Source organism: Dendrobates tinctorius, unplaced genomic scaffold (assembly GCF_039654945.1).
Source record: "Dendrobates tinctorius isolate UK_male_01 unplaced genomic scaffold, ASM3965494v1 ptg000083l, whole genome shotgun sequence".
Classification (NCBI taxonomy): domain Eukaryota; kingdom Metazoa; phylum Chordata; class Amphibia; order Anura; family Dendrobatidae; genus Dendrobates; species Dendrobates tinctorius.
The window spans coordinates 33,910,967-33,930,583 of record NW_027361751.1 but is presented as its reverse complement, the minus strand read 5'-3'; the positions used below and the strand labels follow the sequence as shown (position 1 = coordinate 33,930,583).

General features: G+C 41.3%; 1 protein-coding gene across 8 annotated transcripts in view; it reads right to left on the bottom strand.

Moving 5' to 3' along the window:
- LOC141097192 (3',5'-cyclic-AMP phosphodiesterase 4D) overlaps positions 1-19,617 on the bottom strand; it is a 1,243,227-nt gene that overhangs the window by 518,716 nt on the left and 704,894 nt on the right. For 2 of the 8 annotated variants that reach the window (XM_073584288.1, XM_073584287.1), the window contains exon 2: positions 5,082-5,292. The exons of 5 other annotated variants lie outside the window; for them this stretch is intronic. In XM_073584288.1, the coding sequence (XP_073440389.1) occupies positions 5,082-5,230 (149 nt within the window). In that variant the 5' untranslated portion in view covers positions 5,231-5,292. Of the gene's footprint in view, positions 1-5,081; positions 5,293-16,333; positions 16,750-19,617 lie in introns of those variants that run through there. One more of the 8 variants, XM_073584289.1, reaches the window with a different exon arrangement.

Genomic DNA, 19,617 nt, shown 5'->3' with positions numbered 1-19,617 from the left:
ACACAATTAGGCCCACAAAGAGCACAGTACCTGCCTTACTGCTCCTACGCAAGGCAGGCCCACAAAGAGCACAATACACCTGCCTTACTGCTCATGCACAAGGCTTTTGCACACAAACAAGCCCACAAAGAGCACAGTACCTGCCTTACTGCTTATACACAAGGCAGGCCCCCAAAAAGAACTATACCTGCCTTTACTGCTCATACACAAGGCATTTGCACACAAACAGGTCCCCAAAGTGCATTTTTTAGCTCTCCTGACGTGTGTGTAAGGAAATGTGTACATTCTTTAGGAAATAACAATTTTGGAGCATCTTTACTCCTGACTCTACGCAGTCCCTTTCCTCTACTTTTCTTCCTAGAAATATAAAAATAAATGATAACTGGAAGTTACCACTTCTGGAGATGCAAGGAAGCACAGGACAGTGATTTATAGGCTCATACGCTGTTTCTTTTTTCTCCCTCTCCCATGCATGTGATTGAATCCTCCCTTGATCCACCACATTGCACAGACACCCTGAGGATAGGGGAAACCGTGTATTCCCCGAAACGCGTCAGTTTGCCTTTTGGTCTTCTGGACACTCCGTACACATTTGTGACGTCACATGCTGTCTCCAAGCATCGTCGCCCATTTTCTTCTTGTCAGTTAACCAAGGATGCTACCGGCCGGAGTGCCCCTGGCTCTACACGTGCCTACCCTTAATCACACCGCAACAGAGCTGAACTCTGCCTTTTCGGACCGCGGCAACAGAACAGCACTCACAAGGCTTCACGGCATCACACCGGAACGGTGCAACAGCAGGGTAGGTTACATGCCATACAGGCTGTATTGATTATCCTACCTGCTGCCTCTGTATTATAATCATCCACAATTGATATACAACTCATGCAATTGTGAAGAGGTATACCAGTGTTCATTTTGGATTTGAATTCTGATTCGAATGCCATATTTTAATTTTAATTTCACTCTAGTTTTTTTTGGGACGGTGGTTTACCATTCAGGATTGCATTTATTATATTTTCCCATTAGGTATTCACTCCTACTAGATTTTTAATTCCAGACAATTACCAGCTCCAATAATGGACTAGCGCGACAAACCATTATATGACTTAATAGCAATCTATCAGCAGAATTTCACCCCAAACTATTTGCATGTACCTCTTTCAAAGACAAGTTCAGTAACAATTACTTTACATGGCCAGTCCCTTCCTCCATTATTGAGAAATCAGTATTTGAATTGCTAGAAAATGAGGCTGAAGAGCTATTTGTAGATCTTAGCCCTTTGTCACTCTAGCTCTATTTCTCACCCATCCCTCCTCCTGCTTGACTTACAGTTTTTATGCTGTGGGACTTCATGGAAAGTGAGGCATCAGTCAAGCGGGAGAAGCGAGTGGTGGACAGGGAATAGAACTGGTGTGACAGAGTTTTCAGATCTACCATAGTCCTTCAGCCTCATTAGCATGTCAATTCAAATGCTGATTTCTCAGTAATGGAAGAAGAGACTGGTCATGTAAAGGTATTGCGGGACTTGCTTTTGAAAGAGCTACATGCACATATAAATAGTTTTTTGGGGGGCACATCCTAAAATTGGTGATTCGGGAACAATTTTCCTTTTCTTCTGTGCCTTTCCATTCCAAAGTTATGCTCACTGGTAGTAAAGATGCAAATTTTCCTTCAACCAACTAGGCGTATACCACAGAACTTCTGTGGGCGTGAACGTGCCTTTATTGGCCAGCATCAGAGGAGAATAAGCAAAGTTATGTGGTACACGATTAATTGGCTGAAGAGAAAATTTGCATCATTATTACCTGGGAACATAGGTGAGGACAGAAGAAAAAAAATGTTCCCGAATTGGTGGAGCAGCTCTAATTGGAGGAGGTTCTCATTTTAAATTAAACAATAAAGTGAAAATCCTATTAAAATGTTAAACCAGGCAGCAAAGAAAACGGTGCATGCACTTCAACAAGAATTCACAAAACAATTAGGATATACAGTATTTCTTGGCTGGTCGTTACTCAGATCATCAGCATGTATAACGCATACTCAATCCTAGAGATGAGCGAGTACATTTGAAGGACCCTGGTCCAGTAACCAGATCAGTATTCTATGGTCGCTGGATAGGAGACTAGTGTGAAGTCGCGTATGCTTCTTTCCGCAAGAGATCAACTAATCCAAAGAGCAGCTTCAGATGTGGTCATGTAGGTGGAGTTTCTCAGGGCTCCTGACCAGCGACCACGAAATATGGACGCTCGACCAGCAGTGAATTGATTTGCTAATCTCTAAACACAAATAATATATTGGACCTAATTGATGACAGGTCCCTTGTGTAATAACAAAGATCAATGCAAAAAAAGCTCATGTCTTCATGTTGTTTATAGATGAAGGGTGGTTTCCAGAACCCCAATCCAGCACTGTCAATATGATGCGCTGATGAATAAAACTTAACTCATTAAATCTGTGTAACAATGGTCTTTCTGAGGTATCTGCTAACGCTTCTGAAGTAAATGCAGTGTCCTGTTGTCATGCATCCACTGTAGAATTCCACTTATGTCATGTATTTACTGCCGAGGTTCCTTCGTAGACATACAGCCAGTACTCGTCTTCTACATAAAATTTCCAGTGTTTCCATTTATTTCAGTGGCAGATCGTACCTATGTTACAGAACATGATTTTCTACTTAAGGATACTGTATGTGGACACGGTGTCTTTTAGATGCCGAGTTTTTCCTACAAAAGAGGCTTACGCGTTTTACCTGAAGCATCTTTTTAGACTTTTTTTCTGATGTCTATGCTACAGGCACATATTTTTTACATTGTATGTATTATTTGTGAGTGATTTCCAACCATAAGTCAATGATCAGATCACTTCTCTAAACTGCTATGGAACTGTGGAAGTCTGAAGCAGTAAAAAGTCAGAACAGTTGTGTGAAAGTGTATGCCCCCTTCCTGGTTTTCTATTCTTTTGCATGTTTTTCACACTTAAATGTTTCAGATCACCAAACAAAAATTTTAATATTAGACAAAGATAGCACAAGTAAACACAAAATGTATTTTTTAAATGTAGGTCAAAACCTACATTTTTGTGTAAAAAAGTGACCGCGTCCTGACCCTAATAAATTGTTGGGTCACCTTAGCAGCAACAACTGCAATCAAGCATTTGCGATGACTGGCAATAAGTCTTTTACAATTCTCTGGAGGAATTTTGGCCCACTCATCTTTGCAGAATTGTTAGAATTCGGCCACACTGGAGAGTCTCCGAGCATGAACCGCAATTTAAGGTCATGCCACAGCATCCAAATCAGATTAAGGTCAGAACTTTGATTAGGCCACTTCAAAAAGTCTTAATTTTGTTTTTCTTAAGCCATTCAGAGGTGGACTTGCTTGCACTTTTGGTAGACGGCAGAATTCATAGTTCCATTTAACACAGCAAGTCTTCCAGGTCCTAAAGCAGCAAAACAGCTGCAGATCATCACACTACCATTACCATATTTTAATGTTGGTATGATGTTCTTTTTCTGAAATACTTTGTTACTGCTACACCAGTTGTAATGGGACATGCGCCTTCCAAAAATTTCAACTTTTGTCTCCTGAGTCCACAGAGTATTCTCTCAAAAAGTCTTGGGGATTATCAAGATGTTTTCTGGCAAAACTGAGACAAGCCTTTATTTTATTATTGCTCAGCAGTGATTTTCGCCTTGGAACTCTGCCATGCAGGCCATTTTTGCCCAGTCTCTTTCTTAAGGTGGAGTCATGAACACGGACCTTAACTAAGGCAAGTTAGACCTGCAGTTGTTTGGATGTTGTTGTGGGATTTTTTGTAATCTCCTCAATGAGTCGTCACTGTGCACTTGGGATAATTTTGGTCGGCAGGCAGGCCACTCCTGGGAAGGTTCTTCACTATTCCACGTTTTTGTCATTTGTGGATAATGGTTCTCACTGTGGTTCACTGGAGTCCCAAAGCCTTAGAAATTACTTTAACCTTTTCCAAACTGATAGATCTCATTTACTTTGTTTTTCACTTGTTCCAGAATTTCTTCGGATCGTGCCATGATGTTTAGCTTTTAAGGATCTTTTGCTCTACTTCACTTTGCCAGGCAGGTCCTGTTTAAGTGATTTCTTTATTACAAACAGGTGTGACAGTAATCAGGCCTGGATGTGGCTAGGTAAATTGAACTCAGATTCCCATATATGTGATAAACCAGATTTAATTTATGTTTTAAGGGACGGGGAGGAGACTATCACTTTTTCACAAAGGACCCTGTAGGTTTTGATTTCTTTTTCCATGAATTTTAAAGACCTTCATTCAAAAACTGTATTTTGTGACTACTTGTGATATCGTTGTCTAATATTAAATGATTCAGATCACCAAACAAATTTAAAGTGTAACAAACATGCAAATGTATAGGAAATCAGGAAGGGGCAAACACTTTTTTACACAACTCTATGTACAGAAAGTCCTTTTGAGATTGCTGTACATTGTGTTCATTCTTTTCGGTGTATTTTAGCACTTTTTAAAAGGGGAGTTCCAGGCAGAATCCTAACAATGCAATTGGGCAGATTTAGTAACAATGAAACAATATACCATGTGAAATAGAAAAATGAAAGTTATGGGGCAGGCTTTCAGCCAACTTTCCAAAATAATATGGAGCCATATTTATCAAATAATATGAACAGGAAATATACTCATTTCTCATAATAACCAATTCGCTCAGACGGCCTCTGTTTAGGAAAGTGCAAGAAATGTAACCTGAGCGCTCAATGGATGCAATGGGCAACTTTTGAAAAATAAGATCCATTTAGCCCTGATTTGTCAAGGAGTTGGACCTCAAACACATTTGACTGTCATGATTGGCGGACAGTCTAATATGTATGGGAGCATCTCAACACTTCCGCAAAGAGATGATTCCAGGGCAGAGAAAATTCTGGCTTGTTATGCTTGATTGGGATATTGATGGAAAATCCTCCCAATGTACTGTAGTTACGCATAGATTTATAGTTGTATTTTACCACCTGTACTATTTGTATTGTATTTTCTTGTACTTTCTAAATACAAAAATAAAAAACTTGAATTTGAAAACAAACCTGGCTTGTTTTATTTTCAAAAGATGCAAATGAAATGTCATTTTTTTTTCTTCTTTTGATGAACCTGATGAATTTGAACAATTTGCTATTCGCTGCTCTAGAATTGATAGAAGTAGATGCCGTGGTTTTACACCTTGCAGAAACTTCATTCAGCCAGAGAAGAATCACATAACCTTAGGTGGGCTCTTCATACTGCCTTTCCTATGAAATCCTGTATAAAATCAGAAGCAGAACATCCAGCAGTCATTTTGTGGTGAATCTGGACAGTGAGATGAAGTCATAGCTCAAAGATTAGCCATAAAGATAAGGAGAGAAAGCCCATAAAACAATGAAGAAACTGTTCAGCTAGTGTGTGACAGCACAACAGTGAAGAAGATTAGTGTGAAGAATAGAGAATAGTGTCATACATGTTTTTCAGGGGCACTGAAGGCTTTATCAATTAAAGGCAAATTTAATTTCCTAGGAAATTTTGCCGAACATGAACCTTAAAAAGTTTGCTAATTTCTAATATCAAATGGCCAATCATTTTGTTCTGCTGGGAGATAAGGAGCTGACAGATGATTCTGACAGTGGATCTCTCATAGAGAACACAGGAACGCCCAGCCAAACCAAACATTCCTGTGAATAGGGGATTTGGGGGACATGATTTTCGTTTGACCAACAGCTCTGATGTCCATCTGGTGCGAGTCTGGACTGCAATTGAGACAGCACCCCGAGCAACCCTGAGACCCTTTACCCCTATACAGGGATCTGGAATTACAGCAGAGCCCAGGAGGTAGCTGTCTGTATAAGAGCAGCGGACCAGAGCAGGACGGTCGCCAGAAAGGGATAAATTAACGGGACCGAAAGCGTAGTCTAAACCAGGCGGGCGGTAGAAGTACAAAATCGGCAGGCTAAAGCAGAGTCGAAATCCAGGCCAAGGTCAGAGTCATTAACCGGGAGGGCAGCAGAGGTACAAAATCGGCAGACAGTAGCAGAGTCAAAATCCAGGCCAAGGTCAGAGTCTTAAACCAGGAGGGCAACAGAGGTACAAAATCGGCAGGCAGTAGCAGAGTCAAAATCCAGGCTAAGGTCAGAGTCAGCAATAGCAAATAACACACTAGCACACTGGGGAAACCAAGACTATACCTGGTGGCCTGCAAGACAGGCCCGAAGGTATTTGAAGGATAAGGCTATCCCTCACGGTCTCACAGTCTGATGACCTCATTTGGACCGCCCCCAGAACCAGGCCAGATGGCGATGCACCAACCACTTCATGACTGACAGAGGAGCGGAGCCTGCGCCCACCAGATGCCTGCACAGGAGCCCCTTCTCTGCCACCACCATCACCCACGGGTGAACCACGGCGCCTCCCAGTGGCCAAGACATGAACAGCCATCCCAGAGGCTGACGGCAACATGACAGTCCGGCGCCTCTCAGTGGCCGAGGCCAGAACAGCAGTCCCTGAGTCTGAGGGTGATGTGACAGTCCGGCACCTCCCAGTGGCCGAGGCTGGAACAGTAGTCCCTGAGTCTGACGGCGACGTGACAGTCCGGCGCCGCCAAGTGGCCGAGGCAGGAACAGCTGTCCCCAAGTCTGACGGCGACGTGACAACAGCTCTCTAATGTGTATGGTGGGCCTTAACTGCTGGACCCCAATGTGAAATATGTACAGTACCATGTGCCATCTTTAATGTAGTTATAACCTCCCATGACCCAAAGAATGTGGCTTGATGTGAAGGTGTGACTTCTATCTCTGCCGTATCATAGCTATTCCCCTAATCTAGTAGATTCAACTTTCAGAACAAGTTTTGTCATTGCAAAATCTTACACGCCGATATTCACCAGTGACGGTGACTGTTCTCAACTTAAGGCTGTGTGCCCATGTAAGCGTTTTGTAAGCATTTTTGAAGCATTTGTCCTGGTCAAAACGCTTCAAAAACGCATAAAAGAAGCATCCCATTCATTTTAAATGAATTCCGCACTTTTTGTGCACATTGATGCGTTTTTTTCTGCTCAAAAAATGCTTAGCGGCCAAAAACGCAGCATGCTCATTAATTTTGCGGAAAAGTCAGTGTTTTTGCTATTTTCTATGAGTCAGAAAACGCGTGGAAAAAAACGCATCACAAACAAAATATCATGGTAGAACCGGACTGTAGATAGAGTTAACTATGACTGTGTCTGAAGTCTAAAAATCCACTAACGATATCCATATGAATCTTCCAACTAAACAAACAGGTGTCTTTTCTAAAGAAGATTGTCCATTGATTTCCAATAAAAAAGAGGCAATGACCATATGCTGCTCAACAGAATGCCCTTAATACACCTCATAAAGAGATCTATGGACATAGTGTTCTGTACAATGTGAAATTCCAACTAGATTAGCCACCAGAGAGTGGTTGCAGGTTTGTAAGCTATAGTGCCTGACAGTACCAGTTTGTAGTTTTCAATACATTGCAAGTGTTTTCAGTTTGCCATATTAGATGCCCGAGAAAGGCCAGTGAAGATGACCTTACCGGTAGTGATGAGCGAGTATACTCGCTGCTCAGGTTTTCCCGAGCATGCTCGGGTGTTCTCTGAGTATTTTGGCATGCTGGGAGATTTAGTTTTCGTTGTCTCAGCTGCATGATTTGCGACTGCTAAACAGCCTGAATACATGTGTGGAATGCCTGTTTGTTAGGGAATTCCCACATGTATTGAGCCTGTCTACAAGTCGCAAATCATGCAGCTGAGATGACGAAAACTAAACTGCCCCTATCGTGATGTTGCTGCCCTCCCGATGCGATAGCATCGGGCACACATCTAGTAGTGTTATAAACTGCTAATTATTATTATTATAATGAAAATATTGGATATACTGCATGTAAAAAAGGCAGATATCGGTGCTTGGGGACTAAACATATTTACAATCAGCATTACATGGGCAAATGTATTGGGACATCTACACATTACTCCTACAGGAGCTTTTTTTTTTTTTACTATTAAATTGCTTTATTTGGTTAGCATAAAAATAAGAAAGTTTGCCATTGACTTGCTTTTCCTATCTACTGTCATTCTCCTGCAATGATAGTTTTTATCTTTTATAGTGTACAGATCATTTCCACAGAGCCCGACCTTTAGTGTCTGGCCAAAAGTGCTCAGTAGTTATATTCTAGAAAAGGAGTTAACTTCTAACAAACCAGTCAGCTCTCTGCAGTGCTAACCACTGAGCCACTGTGCTGCCCACGGTGTTTGCACATTGTTATCTCTATGTGTAAATATAGTGATAACAGTTTAGATTCAGATCAAATCAGTGATAGCTGAATGTGTAAAGGCCCCGTCACACTAAGCGATCTCGGTAGCGAGATCGCTGCTGAGTCACAACTCTTGTGACGTAACAGCTATCTCACCAGCGAGATCACTGTGTGTGACAGCGATCAGCGAGCGGCCCCCCCTGCCGGTATCGCTGATCGCTGGAAGAAACCTCTGGACATTTCTTTGGTCGCTGGTCTCCCGCTGGCCAGCACGCATCGCTGTGTGTGACAGGCGGGAGACCAGCGATCAGGTGTAAAAAATAATAAAAAAATAAAAAATATAGTTATTCTCACCTTCCGACGTCCCGTTCAGCCATCCCGCCTCTCTCCCCGCTCCGGTCCCAGTGATCGTTTGCACGAATGACCGCGAGACTTCGTTATCCCTCGAGACTGTGACAAACTTCACATGCCACAAATGCAAGCTTGTGTCCCTGCTGGAGGAAAAGTTGCAAAATCTCGAAGAGAGGTTAGCTACGTTGAAGATCATTAAGGAAGGTGAAGAGTTCTTGGACAGAGCAGAATTATCTCTTCATATTACAGAAAGAGAAGAAATTCGAAGTGCACCTGAAGAAACAGAGGAATGGAGACATGTGACCCAGAGAAGCAGGAGGATCAGGATGGAGGCAGTCAGCACCCATACTGCTCAGAAACCAGTACCAGGCTCTCACGCAGGAAAACGATGAAGAAATACATCAGGATAAGACTTTGCCAACAAACAGCAACCTTGTACACCCTCAGAGTCCTCCTGGATGGAGAAAGAAAAATGTTGTGAAGAAGAAACGGAGAGTGGTGGTCATTGGGGATTCCCTGCTGAGAGGAACAGAGGCCGCTATCTGCAGACCGGATATAACTTCAAGAGAAATGTGCTGTCTTCCAGGTGCAAAAATTAAAGATGTGTCTGACAGGATATCAGGACTCTTCAGACCTACAGATGACTACCCATTCCTGCTACTACATGTGGGGACAAATGACACCGCAAGAAACGACCTGGAAACCATCTGCAGAGACTTTGAAGACTTAGGCAAGAAAGTGAAAGAACTGGGAGCGCAGGTGGTCTTCTCTTCCATCCTCCCAGTGGATGGCCATGGAACCAGGAGGTGGAATAAGATTCTGCAGGTGAACAACTGGCTACGTCGATGGTGCCGTCAGCAACGATTTGGATTTCTGGATCACGGAGTGAACTACTTATACGATGGACTACTTGCTAGAGATGGGGTGCACCTTACGAAGACTGGAAAGCATGTATTTGGAAGTCGCCTTGCTACACTTGTAAGGAGAGCTTTAAACTAGAACAACATGGGAAGGGAAGCAAAAGACCAGAAAAAGCCATACACCTGACAAATGCTATTGAGAACTCTGCTATTAGAAGTGGAAAGGAAGAACAAAGACGAAAGAATCTAATTAATAAAAATATTGGAGAAAGAGAAACCAATCACAAACTAAAATGTTTCTATACTAATGCACAAAGCATGGGCAACAAACAAGGAGAATTGGAACTACTAACACAGGAAAAGAAATATGATGTCATTGGAATCACTGAAACTTGGTGGGACAATACACATGATTGGAATACAAGACTAGAAGGATACAACTTATTTGCAAGAAACAGACTTGATAAACGAGGAGGGGGTGTCGCATTGTATGTTCGAAACGCGTATATCTGCACAGAGATTGAAGCTTCAGAGACTGGGAGTTCTGTGGAAACTGTTTGGGTAAGAATACAAGGACAGAACAATGGAAAGGACACCATTGTAGGCATTTACTACAGGCCGCCTGTGCAAGCCAAAGATATGGATGAACTCTTTATGCATCAGATGGCCAAGTTCTCCAAAAAATATGACATAGTTGTCATGGGAGATTTCAACTATCCAGACATTTGTTGGGAATCTCTCTCAGGCAAAACTAACAGGTCAAGGAAATTCTTATCCTCTCTTGCTGACAACTTTATCTTCCAAAAGGTAAGGGAGAAAACAAGGGGAACTGCTACCTTGGATCTAATCCTTATAAACAGGGAGGAAATGGTTGAGGAGGTAAAAGTGGCTGGGACCCTAGGAGGTAGCGACCATGCTATTTTAGAATTTTGGATAACTAGAGGCGGAAGACCTGTGAAGACTCAGACGTCAAGGTTAGATTTCAGAAAGGCAGATTTTAAGGGATTCAGAAAGAGAATTGGAGGGATCCAATGGCTGGATATCCTTAAAGACAAAAATGTCCAGGAAGGATGGGAAATCTTGAAAAATGAAATTCTCAAAGCACAGTTGTTAACAATTCCGAAAAGAGGGAAGAATAGGAAGCATTTAAGGAAACCAGGATGGATGAACACAGAACTTAAGCACATGCTAAAAAGGAAAAAAAAATGTTTATAAAATGGAAAGAGGGAGGCATATCTAAAGAAGAATATAATGCTGTCTGCAGAACCTGCAGGGCACAAATCAGATTAACTAAAGCTGAAAATGAACTGAGGCTTGCAAGAGATGTCAAAAGCAATAATAAAGGATTTTGGGGATATGTCAAAAGTAAAAGAAAAGTCAAAGATGCTATAGGATTTTTACAGGATGAAAATGATGAAATGGTAAGACAGGATGTTGAGAAGGCTGAACTTTTAAATTCCTATTTTGCATCTGTTTTCTCTCAGAAAGGAAATGCAACATCAACTGTTATTCACTGTCCTATTAAGGGAATAGAAGAATCCAGGATATCTATAAACAGAAAGATAGTGAGGAAACACTTAGCTAACCTAAATGAATTCAAGTCTCCAGGTCCAGATGAATTACACCCCAGAGTACTGAAGGAGATAGCAGAAGAAATTTTTGAACCCCTCTCCATAATCTTTGAAAATTCTTGGAGAACAGGAGAAGTGCCAGAAGACTGGAGAAGAGCAAATGTTGTTCCTATCTTCAAAATGGGGAAGAAGGTGGACCCAGGCAACTATAGGCCGGTGAGTCTGACTTCTATACCAGGAAAGATCTTTGAACAAATTATTAAACAACATGTATGTCAGTACCTGGATAAGAATGAAGTGATTAAACAGAGTCAGCATGGGTTTGTAACTAATAAGTCATGTCAGACTAACTTAATTTCCTTCTATGACAGAATCACTGATTGGGTGGATCAAGGAAATGCTGTAGATATAGTATATCTTGACTTCAGCAAAGCATTTGACAAAGTATCTCATACAATCCTTATTGAAAAAATGACTAAGTATGGAATGGACAAGGCAACTGTTAGGTGGATTCATAACTGGCTTAGTGTTCGGACCCAAAGAGTGGTCGTAAATGGCTGCACATCCAGTTGGAAGAATGTCTCAAGTGGGGTACCACAGGGCTCTGTCCTGGGCCCTGTATTGTTCAACATCTTCATCAATGATTTAGATGAAGGAATTGCGGGTAAACTGATTAAATTTGCTGATGACACAAAGCTAGGAGGGATAGCTAATACTAGAGAAGAGAGAGAGAGGATTCAAAAAGATATAAATAAACTGGAGAAGTGGGCAGCAACTAACAGAATGGTTTTTAACAGGGAAAAATGCAAAGTACTACATCTGGGCAATAAAAATGAAAAAAGCATATACAGAATGGGAGGAATAGGGCTATGTGACAGCACATGTGAAAAAGACTTATACTAATAGATCACAGACTGAATATGAGTCAACAGTGTGATTCAGCAGCAAAAAAGGCAAATGCAATTCTAGGATGTATTAACAGAAGCATACAGTCTAGATCACGTAAAGTCATTATTTCCCTCTACTCCTCTTTGGTCAGACCTCATCTGGAATACTGTGTCCAGTTTTCGGCACCACATTTTAAAAAAGACATCAACAAACTGGAGCAAGTTCAGAAAAGAGCGACCAGAATGGTGACCGGTCTGCAAACCCTGTCTTATGAGGAAAGGTTGCAGGATTTGGGAATGTTTAGTTTGCAAAAGAGAAGACTGAGAGGAGACTTAATAGCTGTCTACAAATATCTAAAAGGCTGTCACATTGTAGAAGGATCAACTTTATTCTCATTTGCACAAGGAAAGACTAGAAGCAATGGGATGAAACTGAATGGGAGGAGACACAGATTAGATATTAGAAAAAACTTTTTGACAGAGTGATCAATGAGTGGAACAAGCTGCCACGAGAAGTGGTGAGTTCTCCTTCAATGGAAGTCTTCAAACAGAGGCTGGACAGACATCTGACTGGGATGATTTAGCGAATCCTGCTTTGAGCAGGGGGTTGGACCAGATGGCCCAGGAGGTCCCTTCCGATTCTATGAGCTCTTTAGAATAAGCCATTCTGTTACAAATATTAGTGGGGACAGACCGCACGGCGAGGGGCTGGGATTTTATGTATCTATTGCAATGGGACTGAATAAAAAAACTCCATGATTAAGAGTGGTGTCCAATACTTATTTATATGGTGTACATTTTAGAAGATGGTGCACTTCACAAAGGCAACAATCGTCTTGATGCATTAAGCCCACTTACTGCAACTTCTTGAGAAAAGCCGACGGCCGTTGTCCTTCTGTGCCTCCAAAGAAGATGTTTTAAATGCACAAATTGATTTTTACAATCTTATCTTCTATACTTGGTGTACAGATGTTGTGAGCTCCTCTTAGACCTAAAGCTAAAGGGGGTTTTACACTAAGCGATATCGCTAGCAATATCGCTAAAACGTCACTGGTTTTGTGACGTTATAGCGATATTGCTAGCGATATCGCTATGTGTGATACTTACCAACGACCGGCTCCCCCGCTGTCCATCGCTGATCGCGCGAGAATGTCCGGCTCCTTTTCTCGTCGGGCGCTTCCTGCTGAGACTTCCTGCTGTGTGAGACGAGCGACGCTGGACGCGGGCGGGAGGACGCAGGATCGCTGTGTGTGAAAGGTAAGTATCGTGCGCTGCGTCGCTGCTGCATCGCTGTGAGGTCTTTCGGTATGAAAGCTCACTAGCGATCATTTAGCGATGCACCAGCGATCCTGACCGGGTCGGATTGCTGGTTGGATCGCTGGTGCATCGCTAAATGTAAAAGGGCCTTTAGCCTCATAGTGGAGCGCTATTTGTACGGATTGATGTTCTGCCGAAGAGCATTGGGGTAAAGGACTAATGGAAGTAAGAACTCAAAGCCAAAAGTACACCCAACATTATAATTAGGTTTATTTTCACTTGATCTTTGACTAATAAAAAGGTTAAAATAAAAAATGTTTTATTAATTGTATTATGGAAAGCAGCTGCCACAATGTTTTTTTTCCATACAGACTAGTAAATCCTAATTTTATTTAATCAGGAATGAAAAATAGGCAAACCTTTAACGATATTGCACTTGTCATTACATTGGCTGACACTTTCCACACAGACTGGGCAGTATTAGACTGTAGCGGGATACCCCTCCTACCGGTAACACCCAGTTGCCAATTTATTCATAACTTTCTCAAAGGAATAACAGAGGAATGGAACAACACAACAATAAGAAAAGATGCTATAAAATTTAAACATGACAAGTGGAGTGGACCATTATATAGATTATGTATCAGGACATTGGAGCCTCAAGTTACACTTCTGAGACACAGAAAGCCCACATGTAGCACTTATCTTAGCCCACTACTACACTAGTTGAGTGACGTGTCTACTTTAGTACATTGATGGCCACTCTACGAAAATAACTTAGCTTCGTTGATGAGTGTAAGTGCTTGTTACTCGAGTTTGCCGAGGGGGCTCGGGTATGCACCAAGTATCGCGGGTGCTCAAGTGACATGTTTGAGTCCCCGTGGCTGCATGTTTCGAGGCTGTTAGACAGCCACAAAGCATGCGGCGAAACAAACCCGGGCAATCCCTGCATGTTTTGTGGCTGTCCAACAGCCTTGAAACATGTGGCCACAGGTACTCGAACATGTCACTTGAGATCCCGCCATACTCGGTGCCTATCCGAACACCTTCGGCAAACTTGAGTAATAAGCACTTGCGCTCATCACTACTCATTATCTGGGCACCATCTACATCTGTATATGTCGCAAATAAACCACCAAAATGACAACCCTGGATCACAATCCATCATTAATTTTCCATTTTTCCAGCAGGATGGATTAAGAAGCTTTTAATCCTTAATTAGCTTGCACCTTAGGTAATTTGCAGCATTCATTTAACCTTCATTAAACAGTCCTTTGTTTCCCCTGCCACTTCTATGTAACAGCTAATTCCATGAATAATGGTTTCCGTTTTTTTTTATGTGAATGCTGAACAAATTGACAAAGTCAAAATAAACCTAATATTACTGCTCCATGTAAGCGCCATGATAATCAGTAACAGTGGATGGCGTACACGTGAAATCCTACCACTCCCGGCCACTTCATACGTTGTTATTGCGCTAATAGTGTAGGTGGAAAGGACTGGGGAACAAATAGCGGAGTTCTCAGAACGTGGTATTGTGGAGCTACTCATCTCACTCTTCCATGAACAGATACAAAATGCATCAGCCGCAGCTCATCTGTGACCAGGCAAATAATGATAATCAGGGCAAAACTGCGACCAAATGTTATACAGATTAGGATGATTTAGTAAGATAGATATTTATCTATGTTTTATTCTAATCTCAAATCACATTTCTATGTATCTGTATTGGACCAATATCTATCAATCAATAATCTATCAGCATCTAGTATCAAATTATTTACCAATCTACGCATATAATCTGTATCCACCTATCTAATTTTTAGCCTTCAAACTTCTATCAATCTTGACCTGAATTTTCAAAAGTATTTGAAACTTAAAGGGAATTTGCCACCAAGAAAATGCAGTCCAGTCTGCAGGCACTGTGTTATAGAGCAGGGGGAGCTGAGCAGATTGATATAAAGGTAAGGGAGGAAAGATTCAGTATAACCTGTGTTTTAGTTATTTCATCCTCTGCTCTTTTGGGGATTCTGGGTCCAGTGGGCGGTCCTATCAGTGACTGACAGCTACCGTTGCATCAATGCACACTTACATATAGATGTCAGTCACTGATAGGACCGCCTACTGGACCCAGAATCCCAGAAAGAGCAGAGGATGAAATGACTAAAACACAAGTTATATTGAATCTTTTCTCACAAACTATATATCTATCTGCTCAGCTTCCCCTGCTCTATAACATGGTGCCTGAAGATTGGACCGCATTTTCATCGTGACAAGTTACCTTCAAAAAAAAGAAAAAGCTCAAGATATTATTCATCTTCTATCAATAGAGTGCAATCTGTCTTTATCTACTGAATCTATACATCTGCAAATGCTGATCTGAATCTATTCCAGGATGGATAGAAAGAGAAAGAAAGAAAGAAAGAGAGAAAAAGAAAGAGAGAAAGATAAAAAGAGAGAGAAAGAGAGAGAAAGAAAAAATGAAAGAACGAAAGAAAAAGAGAGAAAGAAAGAGAAAGAGAGAAAGAAAGACAAAGAGAGAAAAAGAAATAAAGAGAGAAAGATAAACAAATATGGAAGAGTGGGAGAGATGTGACAAACTGGATAGTGAGAGATAAGATAGTAGATAGAAAGATCAAAAGATGATAGATTAGCTAGAAAGAACTAAACAGATGGAAAAAAATGATGGTAAGAAAGAGAAAGAAAAAAAATGAGTGATTGAGAGAGATTTTAGACGATAAAAGGGATAGATAGAACAAACCGACCTTTGTGTAAGTGAAAGGTATGATTTTTTTTCCCCCAGATTTTATTTTACCTGCAATTCTATACAAAATTCAATTAATATCAATAATTAATATCTGAACAAGTTTCTCCAAATGACAAAACCACAATACAACAAATACATGATATCAAAAAGTGTCAAAAGCCGAAATCTGAACATCGATATGTCTTCACATCATCTAATATATATCTATAATTACATCTGTATAACTATTTCTAGATTCCATATATATATATTTCTATCTACTCACACACATATTTACGACTAGCATGAATTTGTCACATTCCAATTAACCATTTAGTGACGGCCGACATGACACATATTGCCAGTTACCGTTTCCTCTGTTGATTGATATCGATGGGCTTGTTGATGGCATAAGGTGATCCGTGGATGTAGGCACTTCGGAACCGGGCCACCTTCTCCAGTGTCAGGTACTCACAGCGTGATGGTAGGCTCATGGTGTCTAGATGAGTAGTTTAGCAGTATAGGAGAAACATTTTTGTGAAGGTGTGATATAAATGTGCTGCTTTTCCAGCCGCCGGTGTGTCAGAGGCTTCAGAAAGCTGCGTTCATTGAAGAGCATTATTGAGCTGCATGCGCTGCCTGGGTGAGCTCCTCATGGATGCAGCAAATTCTGCTCGTCTTGTTTCTATCCACAGTCATGCTCCAACCAATTGCTTGTTGTAAAGGCTGGGTATAAAGTCCCCGACTCCACAAAAGCACAGGTCTCGCTCGCCACTTCTGCTCTGACTGATGACAGCTTGATCAATTTTCTGTTTAATCTCTAAGAGCTATTCCTGACAAAAGTCACCGTCAGGAACAGGAGATCGGAAATGCTTACATTTATGCAAGAGACTGGGCAGAAAAAACTTCCATATCTCCGTCCATTCATTCACTATGTATTATTACGTCTGGGTGAGCCAGTACATCATGCCATGTGCTTATTATATTAATCTGCTGCCAGTAGAAATAGACTTTAAACCTTAATACAAAGCTTTGCGGGCAGAAGACAGACACTGGGAGTGGAGCAGATCATTAATTGCTCCATAATCAGCATAAATTAAATAGACCATCATTACTAGATTTGCAGTCAGCATGAAACTAATTGGGTAATTTGTGATGACGTTCGCTCAGCTTATTAGTTACTTATCCACTAATTTTGAGTCATAGATGTTTGATTTACAACCCCAAGAACTGGAAGTAAAAAAAGATACATTTGTATCAGCAAGGAAAATGTGCAACTGGGGTGGAACTTGAAGATCATGGGCCCCAATGTCAAATCTCCAAATGGCCCCCAAATGTATCGTGGGTCTTTAATGTTATAATGGACCTTTTGGGTCCCCCCTGGATTCCAGGGCCCGGCTGTGACTGCAACTCCTGCACCCACTATAGCAGGGGTGGGGAACCTCAGGCCCCAGGGCCATTTACGGCCCTCGATGACCTTTTATCAGGCCCCCGAGCAGATTCTCAAGGACAGCATTCTTGGGCAGGGAGCTGTATTTTGTTTGCTACAAGCTCATTTCTTCTTGCTCTGTTAGCACACACACGCAGTGTTCACTAATGAACACTGAAGGGCATGCAATGAAAGATTAAGTCATGAAACCAGTGCCAGAGTCAGGATGTAATTTGTGGGCGGAGTTTGTACGGCCCCCGAAGGATGGTATAAATATCCAAATGGCCCTTGGCCGAAAAAAGATTCCCCACCCCTGCACTATAGTAACACCTCTGTGTCTAACCAGGGGCAAAGTTTTACTAGGGTTCACTGCTTTCGATAGTGACAAAAGTTACAAAGCCAATAAGTTTCCTGGCTTACAAATTGTTAGTGAAACATAAATACTCTATGATTAACTTGAAGACCAAGGGGCCGTACACTGGTTTTGCACAGGGTCCTCAGTAGGGATGAGCGGACCAGTGGAAATTTGGGTCCTGGTACCCAACCAGAACTTTATTTCAAAGTTCAGTTCAGGTAACCGAACTTGAACCAGAACGCGAATCTCATTGAAAACAATGGGGACCCTAACTTTGGAGCTGGAAATCTCTCTCTCAACTCTGAACATAGGAACGGACTTCCAAGAGAATTAAGTGCTTGGCATTAGCACTGGACATTAACACTGTCCAGTACGATCCCCAAACTTTTAAGTTCGTTTTTTCTCATCTCTAGTACTCAGCTTTCCATGTAGGCACCTGACAATATCTATGAAGGTACAAATAAACCCTTTATAGGCAACCTGTCACTTTCCATAAATATGTACAATTTTTAAAACCTAGTGTGAATGCTGCTGTTGTCCTGAATCTGGCGTTTTTTATGTCCCCTATTGCTCTCAATATTTAGCCCTGTATAGTCTTGTTAGTCAAGGGACGTGCAAATCAGAAATAAGCCCTAGAAAAAATAAGCATATCTGGTGATGGTTTCCATGTTTAATCCTATTGACAGAATAAACATAACTATAAAAAGATGCTAAATTTGATATTATCTTACAGAATTCTTAAAAATTATGCAATGCCATGTCCAGAATCTGTGACAAATAGAGCCGTACTGCACATACTGATAAAGACCCCTCCTGTTAACAGTGGGGTAGTGTATGATAACTTAATGTTAGATTATTATGGCCTCTTCCCTTGTGGCTTGTAATCTGCATTTATTTAGGGAAATCCAGTCCTTCACTTCATTTAGCTGTCTAATAATCTCTCCAGCAAACTCCTGCCTGCAATCCAACAACCTGCAAATACTTTGCAACTCAGTCCTGTGAATCCTCCTGATATTGCACTCTTAACCCTGTTGGTACTGGTACCGGTGACAGGACTCATTTCAGCTAGTACTGGTGATGTTCTTATTCATCTCTTACCAGGAAAGTCTCCTTTCTATGGAATGAAATGGCCGGAGTCGTCTGAGGTCGAATCAACACCCAGATTTATTTCTCATATACGAGGAGACAGCTAAAAAAATTCTCCCCAGAAAGGATAAGGCAGAGTGTCTCCCTCGTCTGGGGTTACATCTATTTTTATAATCAACATTGAAGGGCGTTTTTATACAAGTTACATACATTTGAAACATTTCTATTACTACAAGAAAAACTTTTCCTCACAAGTTAATTATATTTTCAATGATTACCGTATATACTCGTGTACAAGCCGACCCCCTTAATTTTGCCACAAAAAAACTGGGAAAACTTATTGACTCACGTGTAAGCCTAGGGTGGAAAATGCAGCATCTACTGGTAAATTTCAAAAATAAAAATAGAAACCAATAAAAGTAAAATTATTTGAGACATCAGTAGGTTAAATGTTTTTGAATATTCATATTTAATCAGGAGCCCCATATAATGCTCCATACAGTTCATGATGGGCCACATAAGATGCTAAATACAAAATACACCCCAAATAATGCTGCACAAAGATTAATAATGGCCTCATAAGATGCTCCATGAATAATATGCCCCATATGCTGCTCTATAAAGGTTATGGCCCCATACGATGTTCCATAGATTATGCCCCATATGCTGCTCCATAAAATGCTCCATAGATTATGCCCGATATGCTGCTCCACAGATTATGCCCCATAAAATGCTCCATAGATTATGCCCCATATGCTGCCCCATAAGATGCTCCATAGAATA